This window comes from Sceloporus occidentalis, unplaced genomic scaffold, assembly GCF_023333645.1.
Source record: "Sceloporus occidentalis isolate IW3139 unplaced genomic scaffold, rSceOcc1.0.p SCAF_21, whole genome shotgun sequence".
In the NCBI taxonomy this organism is placed as follows: Eukaryota; Metazoa; Chordata; class Lepidosauria; order Squamata; family Phrynosomatidae; genus Sceloporus; species Sceloporus occidentalis.
In genome coordinates, this window is record NW_028317001.1 from 4,817,500 (window position 1) to 4,836,984 (window position 19,485).

Genomic DNA, 19,485 nt, shown 5'->3' on the forward strand with positions numbered 1-19,485 from the left:
CACACAAAATGGCTGCATCCATAAGTAGTTCTCTAGCATTAACTCCCTGGTTCCTGCCACTTTCTGTCCCTTGGCACCCATGAAACGATGGCTCAGTGGCATAACTTAAAGCGCAATGGTGTTTGCGCCCACTGCCAATCTTCCGCCAAGTGGCTTCGTGCCCAAAACTGTTGTGAAAGGGTTTTATAGGGCACAGTGCTACCTTTGTGGAGCCTTTGGGGGCTGGATCTCCATCTTTCTCTCAATAACGTTGATTCGGCGCAAGCAACTTGGACTCTGGTTTCCGGGTTGCCTCCCCATCTCTACTCCCACTTTACTTCTCAGAGTACTTATCAGGTTTTAAAACACGCAGCCCAGCCCAGTGTATGGGAGCCAGTCCCAGGCCTTCAAAGTGGATTAAGGCACTAAACCCAAATGGGAGTTGGCGCCTAAAACTCCCACGACTTTGCTTCTGTTAGAGACCATTCACAAGTTACAAGGAGCAGGAGACTTGAGTAAGAAGTGGGACTTAACTTTTATAGCATGTTTGATGAGGGAAAGACGTGTTTTACCCCTGTCTTTTTTCTTTTTAATCCCACTGTTGGGCTTTGTAAAGACAAGAAATTAACCTGGAACGGAATGGGACCCCCATGTTCAGAGGCAGCATCTCCTAATATCAGATGCTAGGGACACCATTCAACGTTAGAAAGCTTTCATCAGTTCCGAAAACCAGGCTTTCAGTAGTTAAAACTCAGAAAAATAACTTTATTTAAGAAACTATAGGGTTACTCCAGTGACGTTTGTTGTCAAAACTGACCGGCCAACATTACATTTGCCCAGTTACACATTACACAAAGTCTAGGTTAATTCTTGCTCATGCTTGCCTCCCTCCCAGCCTCATCTCAGCACTTCACCAAGACTTAACCATACCACTTCTACTCTATCTATCTATCTATCTATCTATCTATCTATCATCCATCCATCTCATCATCACACCTGATCTCCAGCCCTTTATGGAAGGCAAGTTGTCTATGATATTCCTGACATTGGCTGACCACCACCAGAAATAAGATACTAAGTTAGAAGGACCATTCGGTTAGTACTTAAGAGGTCGACTGACCATGAAAATAGAGACCTGTTTCCATTCTTATTCATCAGTGAGAGTTAAGACCATCCTTATTCATCAACAGATCTCTGTTTTCATGGCAGTCTTATCTCTAAGTACTTACTTTGTGGAGCAAAAAGAAGAGCAGAATGCTGGCCTAGGTTAGTGTTTTGGCCAGATCCAAGAACACATATATCCTACTGACTTCTTGTAAACCCAGTGCAGTTATTTAATGAACAGATTGATTTGAAAGAGCTAAATACTTCCCAACAGCAACAAAAAGGTACAGTTTGTCATTTGTTCTGTAATACCATAAATACAAATTCGAGTTAAAATTAGGAAGTATGCAAACAGCTAAGATAATAAAAACAGGAGCAGAGTCGGTCCAAAGAAAGAACTAGTGCTTGGGGGAAAACATAGTGTAACACAAGTGTTTTCCAAACTTTGATCCTCCAGGTGTTTTGGACATCCGCTCCCAAATTTTGTGTTGGTTTCATGTTGTGGATGTCCTTCTCACCCAAGTCTTGAGAAATGCAGTTTGGGATAACTTATGTCCATCTGTCCAAACAGACTCATAACTAGCACAATACTTAATTTTTTAAAACAGCAAACCCCGCAAACATCTGTGTCGCTCGGGGAGGTATTTCCAAAAGAGGTTTTCATACCTGCCTTCATAACGTAGCTTTCTTTCTCCAAACAGCAGCCAAACAGTTAAAGCCAAACGCCATGCGAGGCTGATAAAAGGCCACGGTTTCTCCTCCTTCGGGAAGGAGGCTGTTCTGGAGAATGTCATCCATAAAAACTACATTTAAGTGGTCTATGATGCAGCTGGCTACTGTGGGTAGAGTTCTATGCGCTTGGATGGGAAAGGGCTTTAAAGCCCCGATCTTACCCTAATGGTGCCCAAGTCTTATCCGTGGAGAAACTAACTCTAGGGCTGCTCTCCATCAATCTCAATGGTGGAAGCAAGATGGAAGCGGAGGAGTAGGAGCCAAGGGCCTGGATCGGATGGCAGGCTCATCTCTCCTCTCTTTGGCCATAGCTGTAGCCTTCTCCCTGCAAAAATAAAGACATAAATCCGTATCTAAGGAGCACTTCCAATACATGCGCACCATCAAATGCACCTCGCAAGGTTTTGATGTTCTTGTGGTTAATAAATACAATTTACTTGGACCCTACAAACTAATGCCACTTTCTAGAGTTTAAGGAGCTTATGGTTGTTAATAAATCCAACTGGTTTGGACTTAAAACTGGTGTCATGGGCCTCTCTCCTCCACTGATTGACAGCTGTCAGTCTAAACCATTTGTCTGTATTCGCAGATGGCCACTCCAACAAAGCCAGTTAGAAGTAAGCTACCTGTCCGTCGCCTGTATTTGCATCCGACATCGTTTTATTCCTTCTTGGTCTTGAATTATGTCATTTTTATCATCTTAGAGAAGGGTTTGTGTTAGTTTTTGGAGGGGTTTGTGGGTGCAAAGGAGGGCTGGTTGTGTTGTGTGGCATGGGATTCTTCTCAGTGCTCTTTTAATGGCTTTTGGACTTCAGCTCCCAGAAGCCTCAGCCATAGGACCTTATGGCTGAGGCTTCTGGGAGCTGAAGTCCAAAACCAGAATATGCAGTTTATAGAATATGTGAATATGTGATTGATAGAATATGTGAATATGCAATTGATAGAATATGCGGTTGATAGAATATATGAATATGCTGTTGATTGATTGAATATGCAATTGAATGAATATATGATTGATTGAATATGCGACTGATTGCATATGTGACTGATTGATAGAAATCAATCAATCGAAAATGCTATGTTCTATTTTCTTTTTAATAAACATTGTTAGAAAAACCGGGAGTATCCTTCATAACTTTAACTTGAACTATAAAGTGCCCAGAGAACTCTTTTGTTGTTAGAGGGTATGTCTATATAATTCAGAGACATACTTCCTAGGAACAAAACAGTTTTCTGGGCGGTGTACAGTTCAAGTGAAAATCATGAAGTATGCAAACAGATAATAATAAGATGGAAAAACAGGAGCAGAGTCGGTCCAAAGGGAAAAACCATAGTGTAACACAAGCGGTTCCCAAACTTTGGTCCTCTAGACGTTTTGGACATCAACTCCCAGAAGGCCCAGCCAGCTAGGTCAACGGTCAGGAATTCTGGGAGCTGAAGTCCAAAACATCTGGAGGACCAGTCTTTGGGAAACACTGGTGTAAAATACATTAAAAGCATACAGGTTTTCTGTGCAAAGAGCGAAATCCCTGGAAGTGTCTTTCTCTTCCCAAGATACCCTGTGACTTAACCTGTCCAAACAGACCCACAACTGGCACAATAACTATAGACATGACTACTCCAGTGTTTTAAAGTGGCAAGCCCTGCAGACATCTGTGTCGCTCGAAGAGGTATTTCCAAAAGAGGTTTTAATACCCGCCTTCATAACGCAGACGTCTTTCCCCAAACAGCAGCCAAACAGTTAAAGCCGAATCTCATGCGAGGCTGATAAAAGGCCACGGTTCCTCCTTCGGGAAGGAGGCTGTTCTGGAAAATGTCATCCATAAAAACTACATTTCAATGGTCTATGATGCAGCTGGCTACTGTGGGTAGAGTTATATGCGCTTGGATGGGAAAGGACCTTTAAAGCCCTGATCTTACCCTAATGGTGCCAAAGTCTTATCTGTGGAGAGAAGAAGGGGCTTCTGTGTCCCATCGTCCCCCTCCATCAATCTCAAGGGTGGGATCAAGGCTTCGGCGGCGGAAACAGAGGAGCAGGAGCCAGGGGCCTGGGTCGGATTGCAGGCTCATCTCTCCTCTTTGGCCCTGCAAAATATAAAGCTATAAAACTGTATCTAAGGGGCACTTCCCATACATGCACAAAACAGATTATACAGTGAATGAGAGTAGCTTTCCCCAATGGAGGGCCACAACTGGGGATGATGGGAGACACAGCACAAGGACAGGACACTTTGGAAGAGTGATGTCCAAAGTCAGGTCTTCCAGGCCTTTTGGACTTCAGCTCCCAGAATCCCAGACCATTGAGGCTCCTGGGAGCTGAAGCCCAAAGCACCTGGAGGACTGGCATTTGGACATCACTGGGGAAAGGAAGAAGAAAAGGAGATTAACAGACAAGAAGGTAATATAGTACCCTAATACATAAAGTAATATTAGAAGAAGCGTTGCATAGAAAAGAGACAAGAGGAAGAAAAGAAAAAAGAAGACGAATAAGAAGAGAAAAAGACACATCCATGAACTGGAACGAAAGAAGAAAGAAAAGAGCAAAGGGATTACGGAGGAAGAAGACATTTAAGATAGGATAAGACATTGCATTAGATAGGTTTAACGGCATTCTGATGTAAGATATTTGTACATATAAAGATACATTAAGAAGAATGTAGAAAATGAAATAATAATAATGATAATAATAATATTTTAAAAAAGAATGTGTTCACATTTGTCTTTTTAGGCTGGTGGGAGGGAAAATGGATCTTATTATACTGTTATAATTTGTTGTATTTTGTATTGCTATATTTGGATTTCATTATTGTATTCTTGTCTTATATTTTACTATGACGGTAAGCTGCCTCGATCCTACGGGAAGAGGCAGGATATAAATAAAAGATGATGATGATGATGATGATGATGATGATGATGATGATGATGATGATTTAGCAGTCCATGCTATCCAGAGAACTTTTCTCCAGCACTACATTTCCAATGGGTTGGTTTTCTTTCTATCTGCTTTCCTCTATCTGTCCAGCTTTCACAACCCTACAGAGACAACCACACAGCCTTCCTTAATCTCTCCAGCAAAGGAAAAGGCACTTGTCGTGCCACATTTTACACAAGTTTTTATTTTGTGCCACAAGTGCCATTTACGTCCTGTGATCCCCTTGGTCCAGGCACTGGAGAGAGTAAGGCAGATAAAAGAAATTAGAGCTTGGGAAAAGGTTGGACTACGGCTCCTATAAACTCCCTTCTAGCTATAGGACCTATAGACAAAACTGAATCTCAGTTGGCAAGACAGCTTTTACCCTCTTGTTGTTTTACTGCAACAATGCCATAAAGCAAATGAACAGTACTTCAAACACAACCGTCCGCTATTTCAAAGGTACAGGGCATTTGCTGTAGGCGCGGGTCTCTATCATTACACGGTTTGCACACAGAAGCACATTTCTTCCATGTACTCGAAGCTAAACTCCACCAGAGGGTCTTAAATGGGTTTCTTGGCTCCTGTGGGTTACTGCTGTTGGGAAAAAGATGGACTCTATTGCTAATTCTTTGCCGTCTTCCTTCCAGATCATCCTGAATTCGATGCACAAATACCAACCGAGGCTCCACATCGTGAAAGCGGATGAAAACAACGCGTTTGGCTCCAAGAACACAGCTTTCTGCACACACGTCTTTCCAGAAACCTCCTTCATATCAGTGACATCCTACCAGAACCACAAAGTATGTGGCCCTGTGCCTTACCGGAAACCATTTTGTTCTATGTATTCGATGAGATGTGGAAGTCCTACAGCAACGTCTTTGATCCTCAAAGTGTGCCCTTTAAGAGATGTTTGGACTTCAGCTCCCAGAAGCCTCAGCCACGTTGGCCAATAGTCTGGGATTCTGGGAGCTGAAGTCCAAAAACCCTTAAAAGAGCATACTTTGGGGACCACTGCCCTAGTAGATCCTATACTCTACGGATCTCTTCCAAGAGATTAGCATATGGGCAAAATTTAGTTACAAAAGCCTGGCCTAAATGTTGTGATGTATCACAGGGCAAATTATGAATCGAAACTTACACGCATGCTTAGTTTTTCCCCTCCAACGCAAAAATGCAGCTCAGGAGAGGAAGGAGAAGGTCCTGGGCTGTGTTTTGCTTTTTTGGGTTTCATTTCAAATAAAGATACCTTGGCAGTTGCAGCGAGCCCAGCAGCAGCGAATGAATCAAAGGCCCTCAAACTCTCGGATGTCATTCAGAACAGCTAGCAAACATAATAATGACTGGTAAAGCCCAGCCATAAATCTACAGTGAAAAGTAATTACAGTATATGTATTTAGGTAGACGTACGAGGAATGTTACTATGAAAGCAGAGTTAAGAGCCTGCCATGCGGTCAGAATATGAAGGGAAAAGAGGATGGGGTTTGCCTTTCTTTTTTGGAGTGTGGTGGATTTACATACATTTTGGTCTGACTGGGTGCATGCAGCAAATCTGGGGTCTGGAAGGAGATCGGCATTAAAGACTTCTGCACGTTCTCGATCTGTACTAAGGGCCCAGGAGGCGAGACATCCCCAACGTGCAAAGCAGGTAGAAGGGGAAAACTTAAGGTTTACCAGATGTATTTTGGAGATTGTTTCATTTTGGAAGCTACCATCCAGTACTGTGGATGGTAGCTTCCAAAATAAGAGATGTCTGGACTCCAGCTCCTAGAAGCCTCAGCCATGTTGGCCGATCGTCCAGGATTGTGGGAGCTGAAGTCCAAAATCCCTTAAAGAGCACAGTTTGGGCACTGCCAAAGTGTTCGCTCTTACCCCTGCTTCGTTGCTATTAGAGCAATGGAGGATTTGATTCAGCATAGCACCATATCCCCTAACACTGTCACAGCACAGCACTATATCACTGCTTAAGGCTAGGATTATAGTATTATAACACTGTAAGAGAGGTGTCTCCTCAGGAGTACTCACCCTTACTCCTAAGGCCCTCCAGACCTTGCTGTCGGTCAGTCAGTCCCTCTGGACTTTGCTGTCCTAGAATCATAGAGTTGGAAGAGACCGCACGGTGCCACATCAGGTCGGTCCATCTAGTCCCAACATAATGCCACTTCTAGCCACTGAAACAATGCCCTGCACCCAAGCCACCTGAGAATTTCCCAGCCACCACTGGCAGTGAAAAACAAGGCGGCTGAGAGAGTGTGTTCATGTGGGGAGGTGAATAGTGGGAGACACCACCCCACAAGGGACCTGCAAGGCTATGCGGTGGTTTTAAGGGACCCTGGGAAGACGTTTCCTAGAGCTCTCACCTTCATGATGGCCCCTAAGGCCCCTAGTTCCCCTTGTCTTTCTTGTGCACCAACACTTTGACTGAACTGGACGGCCCTTGTGGTCTCTTCCAACTCTATGCTCCTATCACTGCCATAGACTTAAAACAGCAAATTAGTTTATGAAAGTCATGTTGCAAAGCTGGACACTGACCCCCTACTTCTCCAACTGTTCATTTTGGGATTAAACAAAAAATATCAATTTCACAGTTAGAGTGTACCACAGAAGTCCTATTTTGTGAAAACCCGTGCCGGCGCATAGATGAAGAGAAAAGGAAGTTAAGAAAAGAAAGAGCATGGCAGGGAAAGCACCGGAGAACACTCCTCCTCAAGGAGCCTTTAACTTGCTTTCACCCATGGCAAGGTTGTCAGTTGTAAAGTGAAGCTATCCAGAAGCAGCTTTGCCTTGAGTGGCTTTATAGAGAGAGAGAGATCACCTTAAGGTCCCACTTAAAATGTCAGTATTATGGAGAGGGTCATATTTCTACACAAATGACCCAGAGATGTACGGGTTTCGCAGCTTCAAAGCCCCTGCCTTCACAACTCGATTCACAAACAGGGGCTGGGGAGGTCTAGTTCCTAACTAACTACCGTTTGGGCCTTACCTGGGAATGGAAAATGGAGAAATGACTTGGAAGGACTCAACGGGTAGACTATAAAATAATATATCAGGATAAAGATCCTTCTAAGGCAAGTTCCAGCAGTCGGCGAAAGGATAGAACAAAATGGCGCCGCACACACAAACTTGGCACATAGAGAAATCAGATAAGTAACAGCAGGTCGAACGGGAGCATTTTAAAAAGCCACAGCAAATGAAAATAAAAATGCACTACCAGAAATGTTTCAAACTCTTAAAAGAAGTCTTCAGGGTCCTGTGAAAGCGCAACAAGGCCGGGGGCAATGTATATCCTTCAGGAGGATATTCCTGGAAGCAGCTGGAAGCAACCTTAGACAAAGACCATGTTGCTGGTGCCCTTAGTGCGGTGCCATTGCATTGTGGCACACTTAATATAATGCCACTACACTGTGATGGCCTGAGAGTGCAATGCCACTGTGTTGTGGTGTCCCTAGTGTTGTGCTGCAATGTGCCACAAAGCCGTAGCACTGCACTAAGGACACCTCAGTGCAATGGCTCTGCACTAAGGAAACCTCAACACAGTGCCACAACATAGTAAAACCGTCCAGAATATCCAATTTCAAATGGGAATGTCCACCCCAATTTGGAATGGGTGAGCTCTATCCTGTATAAGAGGGGAAACATTTTAATTTTTTCATTACTTCACCTTCAGGGAGAATAGTGAATATATTTGCCACCCTTCTCCAGGGAGGAGAATAATGTTGGCAGCCATTTGCATCCCTAGGCATCTGCCTAGACATCCCTAGGCCTGTGACTCTACAAGAAAGGAGTAAGCCCGGAATATGTAAGAAAGACAACTATAGTACTCTTGCAGGAATGACTGTAAAACGCATTGGAGTCTGCCATATCTGCCTACGCTCATAAACTTGAAGGCTCATCTGCTTTTCCCCCTTTTCTCTTGAAAGATAACGCAGCTGAAGATAGAGAACAACCCGTTTGCCAAGGGCTTCAGGGGAAGTGACGACAGCGACCTTCGCGTGGCAAGGCTACAGAGGTGAGGCGGAAAGAAAAACAGACGCGCAACTATAAAGGGGTTAAAATAAGCCGACAAACACAGCCAAGCAAAGGAAATCAGTTGTGCAGATTGTAATGTGTGTTTTCACTGTTGGTCCTTTGGGCACAATCCAGCAAAAATGTGCCACAGTTTGTCTGACCTAACGCAGCGTTTCCCAAACTCTAGTCTTCTAAGCGGTTTGGACTTTAACTCCCACAATCCCTGCCCATTGGTCAAGAGGGATGAGGTTTTTGGGAACTGAAGTCCAAAAACACCCAGAATATCATAGTTTGGGGAATACTGATCTAGAAGGAATCGGTCAAGTTTGGGTAAATCCTTCAAAAACGAACTAAAATTAAATTATCCCCCTTCAGCACCCTAATCCAGTCACTTGGGCAGGAGCATTTATTATGTTCCTTCTATGTAGATATATTCTCAGAGTGGAAAATATTAATTCAGCTAACTTCCTCAAAACAAATTGGGATTCAAAGGCCCTATACAGATAGCCAAAATAAAGCTGCTTCGAGTCACTTTGGAGGTATGGTGTTTCAATGATGCATGCGTCCTAAGAGTCTGGAAGCTGCACCAAAGCTGCACTCCTGTCCTTAGGACTGGAGCGTGGCTTTGGTGTGGCTTCTGGATTCCTAGGACGCATGTATCATTAAAACAGCATACCTCCAAAGTGACTTGAAGCAGCTTTATTTTGGCTGTCTGTATCAGGCCAAAGTTGGACTTTTAAGAGTGAAGCCCTAGGCGTGAACACCCGCCACCCATTTTGGTTTTTCACATCGAACACCCATGGCCAATCTTGGTTCATTCAATCCTGGAGATAAAGCGATTTGGGGAACTTGGTATCAAAAATGAACACAAGCCCATTTACTCCCTGTCCCTATGCTAGCTTCCTGCATTCAAAAATGGGTATAACCACAGACATGTTGCCCCTGGTTTCTGCTTTTGTCTGCCCTCGGCTACCCTTGATCTCCCATGACTGGCGGAGGCTTTGCCTCGTAGAGTGTGGTGTTTGGGTGGGAGCCCATGTGCGCTTGGCAGAAGCAGGCCATAAATAAAAGAAATGCATATCGCAGATGGGGAACAGAGGCCGCGTCAGAGTGTTTCACCCAAGGCCACCCACAGCTCTATGAGTTGAGCTGTGATCTTATGCCCAGATCTCCCAGGCTGAGAAGGAACCATAGCATAGAGTCTTTGCATGAAAAGGTCCTGGGTTTGACCCACAACAACCACAGTTTTCTAAGGAGCAGGAGGTGGATGCTGGTGGGCACAGAGAAGCCATGACTTGAATTACACGAATAAGAAGGGTTGATTCCAAAAACCTAGCCATGTTTGGAAAGGGGTCTTGTAGCACCTTCTGAGACTAAGTGTGCAAAAGACATTGTAGCATGAGCTCTCTTAGACTGGGCATCACTTAACTCCATGCATCTGAGGAAGTAGACCAAGTCCACAGACGGCCATGCTATAACTGCATTCACCCAGTTAGTCAAAGATGCTACAAGACTCCTTTGCATATGACTGAGAGCCGCCGTCTAGCAGTAAAGTAGGAATCTTTGGCCCTTCAAATGTTTTGTATTCCTTCCTATTGGCCATGCTGGAGGAAGAGATTTGCAAACATCTAGAAGGCTTCACATCTGCAACACAGAGGACCCCTAAGTTCCAACTATTTAGGACAAGGAGGTCTCAGATCTCCGTTCCTGAAGGCCTTTCTGCCACAACAGTTTGCCTATAGCTAAAGTCCTGTCCGTTGCCGGACAAGCTGGAACTTGTGGGATGGTGCACAGATTATGCGCACAACTCCAGACCCTTGGGTTTCAGCTCTGTAGCACTTGAGCAAAGATTATGTCCTCGTAAGTTACACAACAAAGGCTCCTCCACAGCTTCACACTGCAAGAGGATGCAGAGGGTCAGGAGCAGCTCCAAAAGGATGGCACTGTTGGGTATTTGCTATGGCTCCAAGGCCAGTGTGTTTAGCATTTGCCTTGCTATAATTCCCACAAAGTACCAAAGAAGAGCTGATGGAGCCAAGGAGACTCTTTGGCCTGCCATGTCCTGCCTCTTACAGCTTAGAGTAGGTGGGTGCTATCCCCAAACACTGGAGCCCACACTGGATACGCTTTCTGCCAAGGGACTCAACCTACCATATCAGAACTTCTCACTGAGCTTTAAGAAACACAGGTAAGGCCCAGGATTTGGGAAATTTAGTTTTGGGGATCACAGTACCCACAATCTCCCAACCAGCATATAAGTATAGTGTCTGGCAGACTCTGGGAACCTGTCACCCCAAAAAGCAACTTTTCTGATCTCTGGGGAGAAAGGCCTCGCAGCGATGAGACGCCCCCCAAGTGTGTACTAATCGGCTCCTCTCTCGCTTCGCCCGCAGCAAAGAGTACCCCGTGATCTCCAAAAGCATCATGAGGCAGAGGCTGGTTTCCAGCCACGGGCAGCTCTCTGGGAAATCTGACGTCGGCTCGCTCCATGGGAGCCACCAGGGCCTCCAGCACTACCAGTACGAGAACGGCGCTCACATGCAGTTTGCTGCCTCCGACGGCCAGGACCTGCCTCTCAACACCTTCGCGGCGCAAAGGGAATCAGGGCTCTTCTATCACTGCCTGAAGCGGCGAGGTAATGGGCATCTGTCGGCAAGACGGGGGTCACTATCAGAGACAAAAACATGTGGCTCTCCAAGATGTTGCTGAATTCCAACTCCCATCATATCTCCCTTTTGGTTATGCCGGTTGGAGGTGATGGGAGTTATAGTCCAGCCATACCTGAGGGGGCATATGTCCCTCACTCCTGTCTTACAGAAACGTACCATTTATACTTGACTATAAGTCAACTTCATGTACAAGTCGAGGGCAGGTTTGGGGCCAAAATTATGGATTTTGATATCACCCATGGATAAGTCTAGGGCAAATATTAGGATGAAGCAAAGGAAAGCATTGCCAATGAACTTACAAAATCCCAGCAGACATAACTTTGTGTTGACCCTAAAGGCTGGACGGATGAGAGAGTAGAAGGGGGTCAATACTGCCAGGGCAGATTACACTCTTTTTAAAAGTAAGAGTTAAAAGTACAGTACTTGATCCATGGATAAGTCAATTCAGGTTTTTTGGTTCAATTGTTTGACTGAGATTTCTAAACTTACCCATGGGTATATATCAGTTTTTTTGGTTCAGTTTTTTAACTAACATTTTTAGACTTATACATGAGTATATACAGTCATTTTCAACTTTTTTAGCCACAGCCATCTCTGCTATGAAGCAAGCGAAGCGATAGCTGTGATCTACTGAATAAAAAATGAGGCATATATTTCACCGCATAAATTAAAACTATATATTTTTAATTGTCCCTGATTGACTGGGAGATCTAGACTGGATTTAGCTTGACCCTGTCTTTGACTAATCCTAAGGCTGACACCTGAAACGCACTTTCTCAGCGGCAACTGAACTCCGGGGGGGTTTACCACCATATAAACACTGTGAAAACTGTGGTTAGAAACACTTGACCTTAGTGCTAAGCAAAACATTAAGCAATGCTGGTGGCAAGCAGGAAAAAAGCAAAGCTATTTGTCAATCCCTCCATTCTGCACTTTGGAAGACATTCATTAATACAAGTTGAGTTTTGGATTTTGGAATATTTGCATATACATAAGGAGATACCTTGGCGCCAAGTCTAATTGTGACATTCAGTTATGTCAACATAACCTGAAGGTAATGGTATACATAATATTGTAAATAATTTGGTGCACCGCCCAATGTTTACGGACAATGAACCATCAGACCGCAAAGGTGTCCAGAAAGATGTGGACACTTTTGGATTTTGGACTGGTTTTGTCCTCAGAAGGCAAATACTCCAAATGGGAAAGGCGATCTCGCCGGGGAGCAAAGACCCCCTTTCCATTTGCCGGAGCGAGTTGGTACAGTATCTTTATTTTGTAAGATATCCTGCAGCTTGTTTGACACAAAGTCCTGCCAAATCTAGAGGGGTTTCTCTTCTTTGAGGAGGGAGGGAGAGGAAACCGTGTGTATGATAAAGTCATTTTTCAGGCTCCTTGAGCTTGTCAAAAGCAACGCTACAAAAGCCTCGAGGCCTGCCTCTTATCGAGATGAATGAAAAGCCGTGGCGAGATGTAAAGGAGGCAGTAGCCCAAAGTCATTTCAACTATCAACTGATAAAAGAAGGCTCCTCAAATGAAGATTGATTGGAATAGTAGGGGGCTGGCAGATCCTTGCCTTTTTGCTAAGAAGGCATGTCTTTCAGGAAATATATACGATATATATCTCGTAAAACTGGATTAATAGAAAACCAAAACCAGGGTCAACTTATCCACAGTTTTGATCTAAAGCAACTTCAGAGTTTCCTAACAGAATTTTGGCAATTCTGTTTCTTTTGTTCCACCACTGGACCTAAAAGTATACCCTAACCCTATAGACAAGAATGTCCAAATCCTAAAATCTCCCACGAAATGGACCCACGAAATCTCATCCTGAACAGGCTCAGATTCTCAGAACACTTGTTGTTTGGACACTTGATGTGGAAGACGAACTCGGCCTTAAACGCAATGTCCTGAGAATCTGAGGCTGTTCAGGATGAAATTACGGGGGGTACATTTCCTGGGGGGTTTTAATATTAGGAAATTCTTGTAAGTCTCTTATTGCAAGGTCCGACGGCGGAACAAAGTGACCAGACTTACCAAAGTTCTTCTAAGCCTGTGGCTCTCCGAAAGTCTTTGGAAAGACTTCCCAGTTGAACTGGGACACTACAATTCAGTTCTAGTCCTAACTCACAGTCCTAACTCTCACCCTAAATAATTTTCACTTGGGTCAGAAAATGCTTCACAACTCACAACAGTTCTGGTGGATGGTGTTAGGAGAGAGGAGCTATGAAATGCCATCACTTGTACTAGAATCCTTATTATCCATCCTGATCTCTCCTTTCTTGCTCTTTCCGTAGAAGGCGCCCGTCACTTGGACCTACCCTGCAAGCGCTCTTATCTGGACGCCTCCTCCTCCGTCGGGGAGGAGCACTATTTCCGGTCGCCGCCTCCCTACGACCAACAAATGCTGAGCCCCTCCTACTGTGGCGATGTGACGCCCCGGGAAGCATGCATGTACTCTAGCGCAGGCGCCGAAATCGCCGGCATCTCCTCGGTAGAGGACTTGCCTCCTCCTCCCCCTCCTCCTCTGAGTTGCAATATGTGGACTTCGGTGGCACCTTACACCAGCTACAGCGTCCAGACAATGGAGACTGTCCCGTACCAGCCCTTTCCGGCTCACTTCACCGCCACCACGATGATGCCGCGCCTTCCCACCATCGCCAACCAAAGCTCCCAGCCGCCAAGTAGTAGCCCCTTCACAGTCTACAACCAGCTCTCGCAGTCTCAGGCCCGGGAGAGAGTCCCGCCGTCGTCCTTCCCGAGGGAAAGGGTGCACCCCTCCGTTTGTGAGCGGAAGCCCCCCTCGCCCCACTTGAGCACGGCCAACGAGTTTCTCTACTCGCAGACCTTCTCGCTGTCCAGGGAATCCTCTTTGCAGTACCATTCGGGAATGGGGACTGTGGACAACTGGACCGATGGATGACTCTGCCAGCATAGCAAGCGCCCAAGTCAATGTGGCGGGACTCACTGCTCCAGGACAGCGCTAACTCCGTGTTAATACCTGTGGGTAACTTGCACTTCTGTGACACCTACAGGAAACCTGCATTTCCGGGTGTGTGTGTCTGTGTGTGTTTGTATCCAAAGGGCTTGTTTGTCATTCGACACAATGCCCCGCTCGGTTGGGGAGGGCGGTGTACAAAGCAACTCTTGGCTCTGTGGCCTGGATCCATCAGTCAGTCTTGGCCTCCAAAGGAAATGCCACCTCAATGAACTTAGGAAATACCTAACAACCACAACATCAACAAATCCAGAGACTTCCACACAGACCATTCACAGACAGGTCTGAGTTTCTTAGCACCTTCGTAGACTTTCTACTAAACAGGAGAGGGAGAGAAAGAGAGAGATAAGGAAGGGACGGTGAAATGTATGGCTGCTCAGGTAGACAAACAGTGAGTAGTGGGCCAAACTGGTTCATTTCCAGTGTGTTTCTTGGCGGGGAGACACCCCTTAATTCGTCTCCCAAAAGGAGCTGGGATGGCACTACATACTATGCCTTGCGTTGATAACACCGTCTCAGCACCTTCGGGGAGAAAAACAACCTTTCCTTCCTTCCAGACACTGTGGGAGATAAGTCACACCTTCCATTGCTATTAATGCAAAATTACCCTTAATATTCATAAGTTACTAATATTAATAAAGTTATTAATCGTCAAACAGTGAAGATATTGATGAGCGCGGTATGGAGAGACAGCGCTGAATTACTGTAAGCCACATAAACCAAATGTTAAGAAGAAAAAGCAGGGACCCGCAATTCTCAGCTTTTTCTGAAAGAGGCAGGAACCATTTCTGAAGGAGGTAAAAAGTTAAAGCCATCACAAATGCAAAAAGGAGTGTTTTACAGTTTTCTTTAAACAGAAAACTAGCAAAATGGGGACTAGAAGGGTTTACTTTATTTCTTGCAAGCATTAAAACGCATAGGGGAGCACTGCAAAATGGCATAAGGGCAACTATAGTCACCGAGAATACAGGACAGTCACATGCAGAAAAAGCACAGAAAATGGTGTTTTCTGCCCAAAATAACCTCAACTTTTCATTCATGGGACTTGAGTATCCATGGGGGAATCTTGCAACCAAACCCCATCGGATACTAAGGGGATTGACCAAATCACAGCAAACTGAAACCTACGCTTTAGAAGACCACAAAACTCTGGTTCCCCAAACTCTGGTCTTCCAGAAGCCTCAGCCGTCTTGGCCAATGGTCGGGGATTCTGGGAGCTGAAGTCCAAAACACCTGGAAGGGCAGAGTTTGGGGAATCACTGCCGTAGGAAAACAACAAATAGGATAAAAACAGAATGGAGCTATGATAACAGACTACAACCCATGTTCTCAAAAGTGCACGCATTTCCGCAGGAGACGCTTGCCAAATTCCCCGTCATCCTGACCGGTTCCCTCCGCAAAATGGAGACGCTCCTCTGCAAGGATGGGTTTCACTGAGTGATGGGTCCAAGCCAAGCAGCAAGGGGACACAGAGGAAGGATTCCCCCCTCCAAACAACAACAACCACAACCACAACGCCAAAATACCTCGAGGCCACTAAAGGGAATGTTACATTTTGCACCCAGGACAACCATGCAGTCTTTAAAGCTAGGCTGTGTATGTGCTGTCGGTGTGGGTCTTTATAACCAGGACTGGGAAATCACTACAAGTGTTGCATGCTGAATAGTTATTTATATATATCGGTGTATATATATATATATATATTATATATATATATAAATTCTCCCTCTTTTTCTCTCCCTGTCTCTCACAAACGCAGGCCCACACATGTTCCGTTCAGCTTTGCTTTTTATAAAACGATGACATGAATAATAAAATAATGAATGTTGCAAGGGACTTGGTTTTTTAAAGAGACGACTATTTAAAAGAAAGTTTAATTTTTTTACAGCGTTTCGCGATGTAAAAACTTTAAGATTCGGTTCGACGAAACCTATACGCTACAGATAAATCTCTATTAGAATCCACGTTTAGGTAAAAGCCAGTGTGGCCTTTGTCTTTTTAAAAGCTTTGTTACGATCGTGTGGACATTTTATTTTACATATCAGAACATAAAGAAAACGTTTTACTATTCGACAGTCTCGGGGTGACTTTTCAATAAAAACGGGGGGGGGGGGGAAATGTGGGCCAGAAGTCCTGGGCAACTAAGGGCAGGGCTGTGAGGATTGTGGGAGTTGTAGTCCAAAAAGCAACCCCCTCCCAGCAAAGACATTCCCCAACACAGTAAGCTAAACTTAATCCACGGGCTAAAAAGTTCGAGGACCATTAACCTAAGAGAACACCTCTCTAGGAATCTCCAGGTCCTCCAGCACAACTCTATGGTCAACATCTGCCAGAGGTTGATCATAGAACCACACTGGAGGACCTACAAATGCCTAGAGACGGGTTTGCTCTAGGAACGTGTAGGTTCTCCAGCACAAGTCTATGGCCAACGTTTGGCAGAGGTTGATCATAGAACCATGCTGGAGGACCTACAAATGCCTAGAGATGGGTTTGCTCTAGGAACATGTAGGTTCTCCAGCACAACTCTATGGCCAACGTTTGGCAGAGGTTGATCATAGAACCAGGCTGGAGGACCCACAAATGCCTAGAGACGGGTTTGCTCTAGGAACTTGTAGGTTCTCCGGCACAAGTCTATGGCCAACGTTTGGCAGAGGTTGATCATAGAACCATGCTAGAGCGCCTACAGATGCCTAGAGATGGGTTTGCTCTAGGAACGTGTAGGTTCTCCAGCACAAGTCTATGGCCAACATTTGGCAGAGGTTGATCATAGAACCATGCTGGAGGACCTACAAATGCCTAGAGATGGGTTTGCTCTAGGAACATGTAGGTTCTCCAGCACAAGTCTATGGCCAACGTTTGGCAGAGTTGCACTGGAAGACTTAGAGATCCCTAAAGAGAACGTATGAATCGAAACCGCAAATAATCAAATCCACAAAAGTCAAAGCCACAAATGTAGAGGACCAACTCTACTTTCTTTCTTTCTTTCCACCAGTTTTCTTCAATGTCTGCACCATTATGTAGGGAACTCTTTAAGTAGACTCTACTCTATGCATAGTCTATATTTCAAGGGTGAGTAAAACCTATTTTATGGTTGGGGGGAAAGCCACAGGCCTCCTTAGGTCTTGAGTAGAATTTCTAGTTCCAACGTTAGCCTTTTTCTCCCCAAGTTGCTCATTTCCTTTGGCATTTTCTCCCAATATTGGATTTGGCCCTCTCTCTCTCTCGGCGCAGAACAAATATTATAGCAGATTGCTAAGGACTTATAATACGTCATGCTAAAATATGCCAGAAATTAAAGACGCTCAACTTAATCCACGGGTTAAAAAAAAAGATGGGAAGAGAGGGAAAAAAAAGAGACGGATTTGCTAGCATTGGCAACCTTTGCGCTCGAGAAAAGCCAACATCTGGAATACCCCAAAAAAAGAGAGAGAAAGAGAAAGTGCTTTTGGGAAAGGATATTTTCTTTCTGTCCACATTTTGGAAAATATGGGCCACTCCACATTACTTTTATTATGTCATTAAATAATTCTTATTGCAGCTTGTAGGAAAAGAATGTCTCCTTTGAAGGGGAAAATCTCCCCCAGGAGAAGAGGAGGGTGGAACACACCACAAAAGCGAGGAAAGGAGGGAAAAAACCATATAAATTTCGGCCGCCAATCAGGATTTCCCCAAATTTCTATGGCTAGGAGGAGCAGGCCAGGCCTAGAAGGTGGAAAAGTTACTTTCTGAACAACAGCTCCCAGCCTTCCCTGGGAAAAAGAGAAAAGCAACCCTCGCCAAGGTCTGGGCTTTGCAGCCACAAACGTCCTCAGATCTGATTTGAAACAAGGGTGAATAAAATGGTGAAGGGTCTGGAAACCATGAAGCTCTACGAAGGGAGATGTAAGGAGCTGGGTATTTTGAGCCTGGAGGAGAGAAAGTTAAGAGGTGATGCGTTTAAATATATGGAGGGATCAGTATGTGGTGAGATCTTGTGGCACCTTAGAGACTGGCTGAAAGAAATTGAAGTAGACCTCAGTCTGCTTCCTCAGATGCATTTATTTGAAGAGATGTCATACTGAGGATGGAGCAAGCTTGCTTTCTGCTGCTCCAGAGAATGGCACCCAGAGCAATGGATGCAAGTTACAGGAAAAGAGATCCCACCTAAACATTAGGAGGATCTTCCTAACAGTAAGAGCTGTTTGAAAGTGGAACACACTCCCTTAGAGAATGGTAGAGTCTCCTTCTTTGGGGTTTTTTAAGCAGCGGCTGGATGGCCATCTGTTGGGCATGGCAGAATGGGGTTGGACTGGATGGCCCTTCTTGGAGTCTCTTCCAACTCTAGGATTCTATGGCCCTATACAGACAGCCAAAATAAAGCTGCTTCGAGTCACTTTGGAGGTATGGTGATTCAATGATACATGCGTCCTAAGATTCCAGAAGCCGCACCAAAGCCACACTCCAGTTCTAAGGACTGGAGTGCAGCATTGGTGCAGCTTCCAGACTCTTAGGACGGATGCATCATTGAAACACCATACCTCCAAAGTGACTCGAAGCAGCTTTATTTTGGCTGTCTGTATCAGGCCTATGAACCCAGGATAAAAGCGGTAAGGATGGGAACAAAATCTGGGACTTTTGTAACCCATCAAGATGCTTAGTTGGACTTCATCTCTTAGAATCTCTTAAAATCACCCAGTGATATAATATAATATTCCATATTATCACTGGCAGAGAAAGGAATTGCCACTACCTGTTTCCTGATTCCTCTTAACTAGAGATGCCAAGGACTGAATGTGGGACGTTCTGCATCCAAATCATGCCTCTCCAAAGCGATGCCATGAAACGGAGCTCAGCTTGGAGAAAAGATGGATGTCTATATTGACTTGCATGTGGCGATAGGCCGATCTGTCTCCGCTACAGAAGACGGGTTCAGCATGGCATTGTGTTTGTTGGTCTGAAAAGTCACTTTCCAGGCCCAGAGACGGAGCTGGCATCCAACCATTTGGGAACCATGATCTCAATGTTGGCCAGAGCCAAGAGATGCGAGAGGATATTTTCCGATGTGGAAAAATCCTACACGGTGACATTTCGTTTCAGAAGAAGAG

The 19,485-nt window shown here is 44.9% G+C and overlaps 2 protein-coding genes across 3 annotated transcripts in view; one reads left to right on the top strand and one right to left on the bottom strand.

Moving 5' to 3' along the window:
- LOC149301466 (T-box transcription factor TBX4-like) overlaps positions 1-16,471 on the top strand; it is a 73,471-nt gene extending 57,000 nt beyond the window's left edge. For both annotated transcript variants that reach the window (XM_089484362.1, XM_089484361.1), the window contains exons 7-10: positions 5,377-5,529; positions 8,647-8,735; positions 11,128-11,369; positions 13,701-16,471. In XM_089484362.1, coding sequence (XP_089340488.1) covers positions 5,377-5,529; positions 8,647-8,735; positions 11,128-11,369; positions 13,701-14,326 — 1,110 coding nt within the window. In that variant the 3' untranslated portion in view covers positions 14,327-16,471. The remainder of the gene's footprint in view (positions 1-5,376; positions 5,530-8,646; positions 8,736-11,127; positions 11,370-13,700) is intronic.
- The window catches only part of LOC149301467 (Fanconi anemia group J protein homolog), a 173,638-nt gene continuing 154,892 nt past the window's right edge, over positions 740-19,485 (bottom strand). Inside the window, exons 23-24 of the mRNA XM_089484364.1 lie at positions 3,736-3,900; positions 740-2,140 (exon numbers count right to left, since the gene is read on the bottom strand). The gene's annotated coding sequence lies outside the window, so the exon portion shown is untranslated. The remainder of the gene's footprint in view (positions 2,141-3,735; positions 3,901-19,485) is intronic.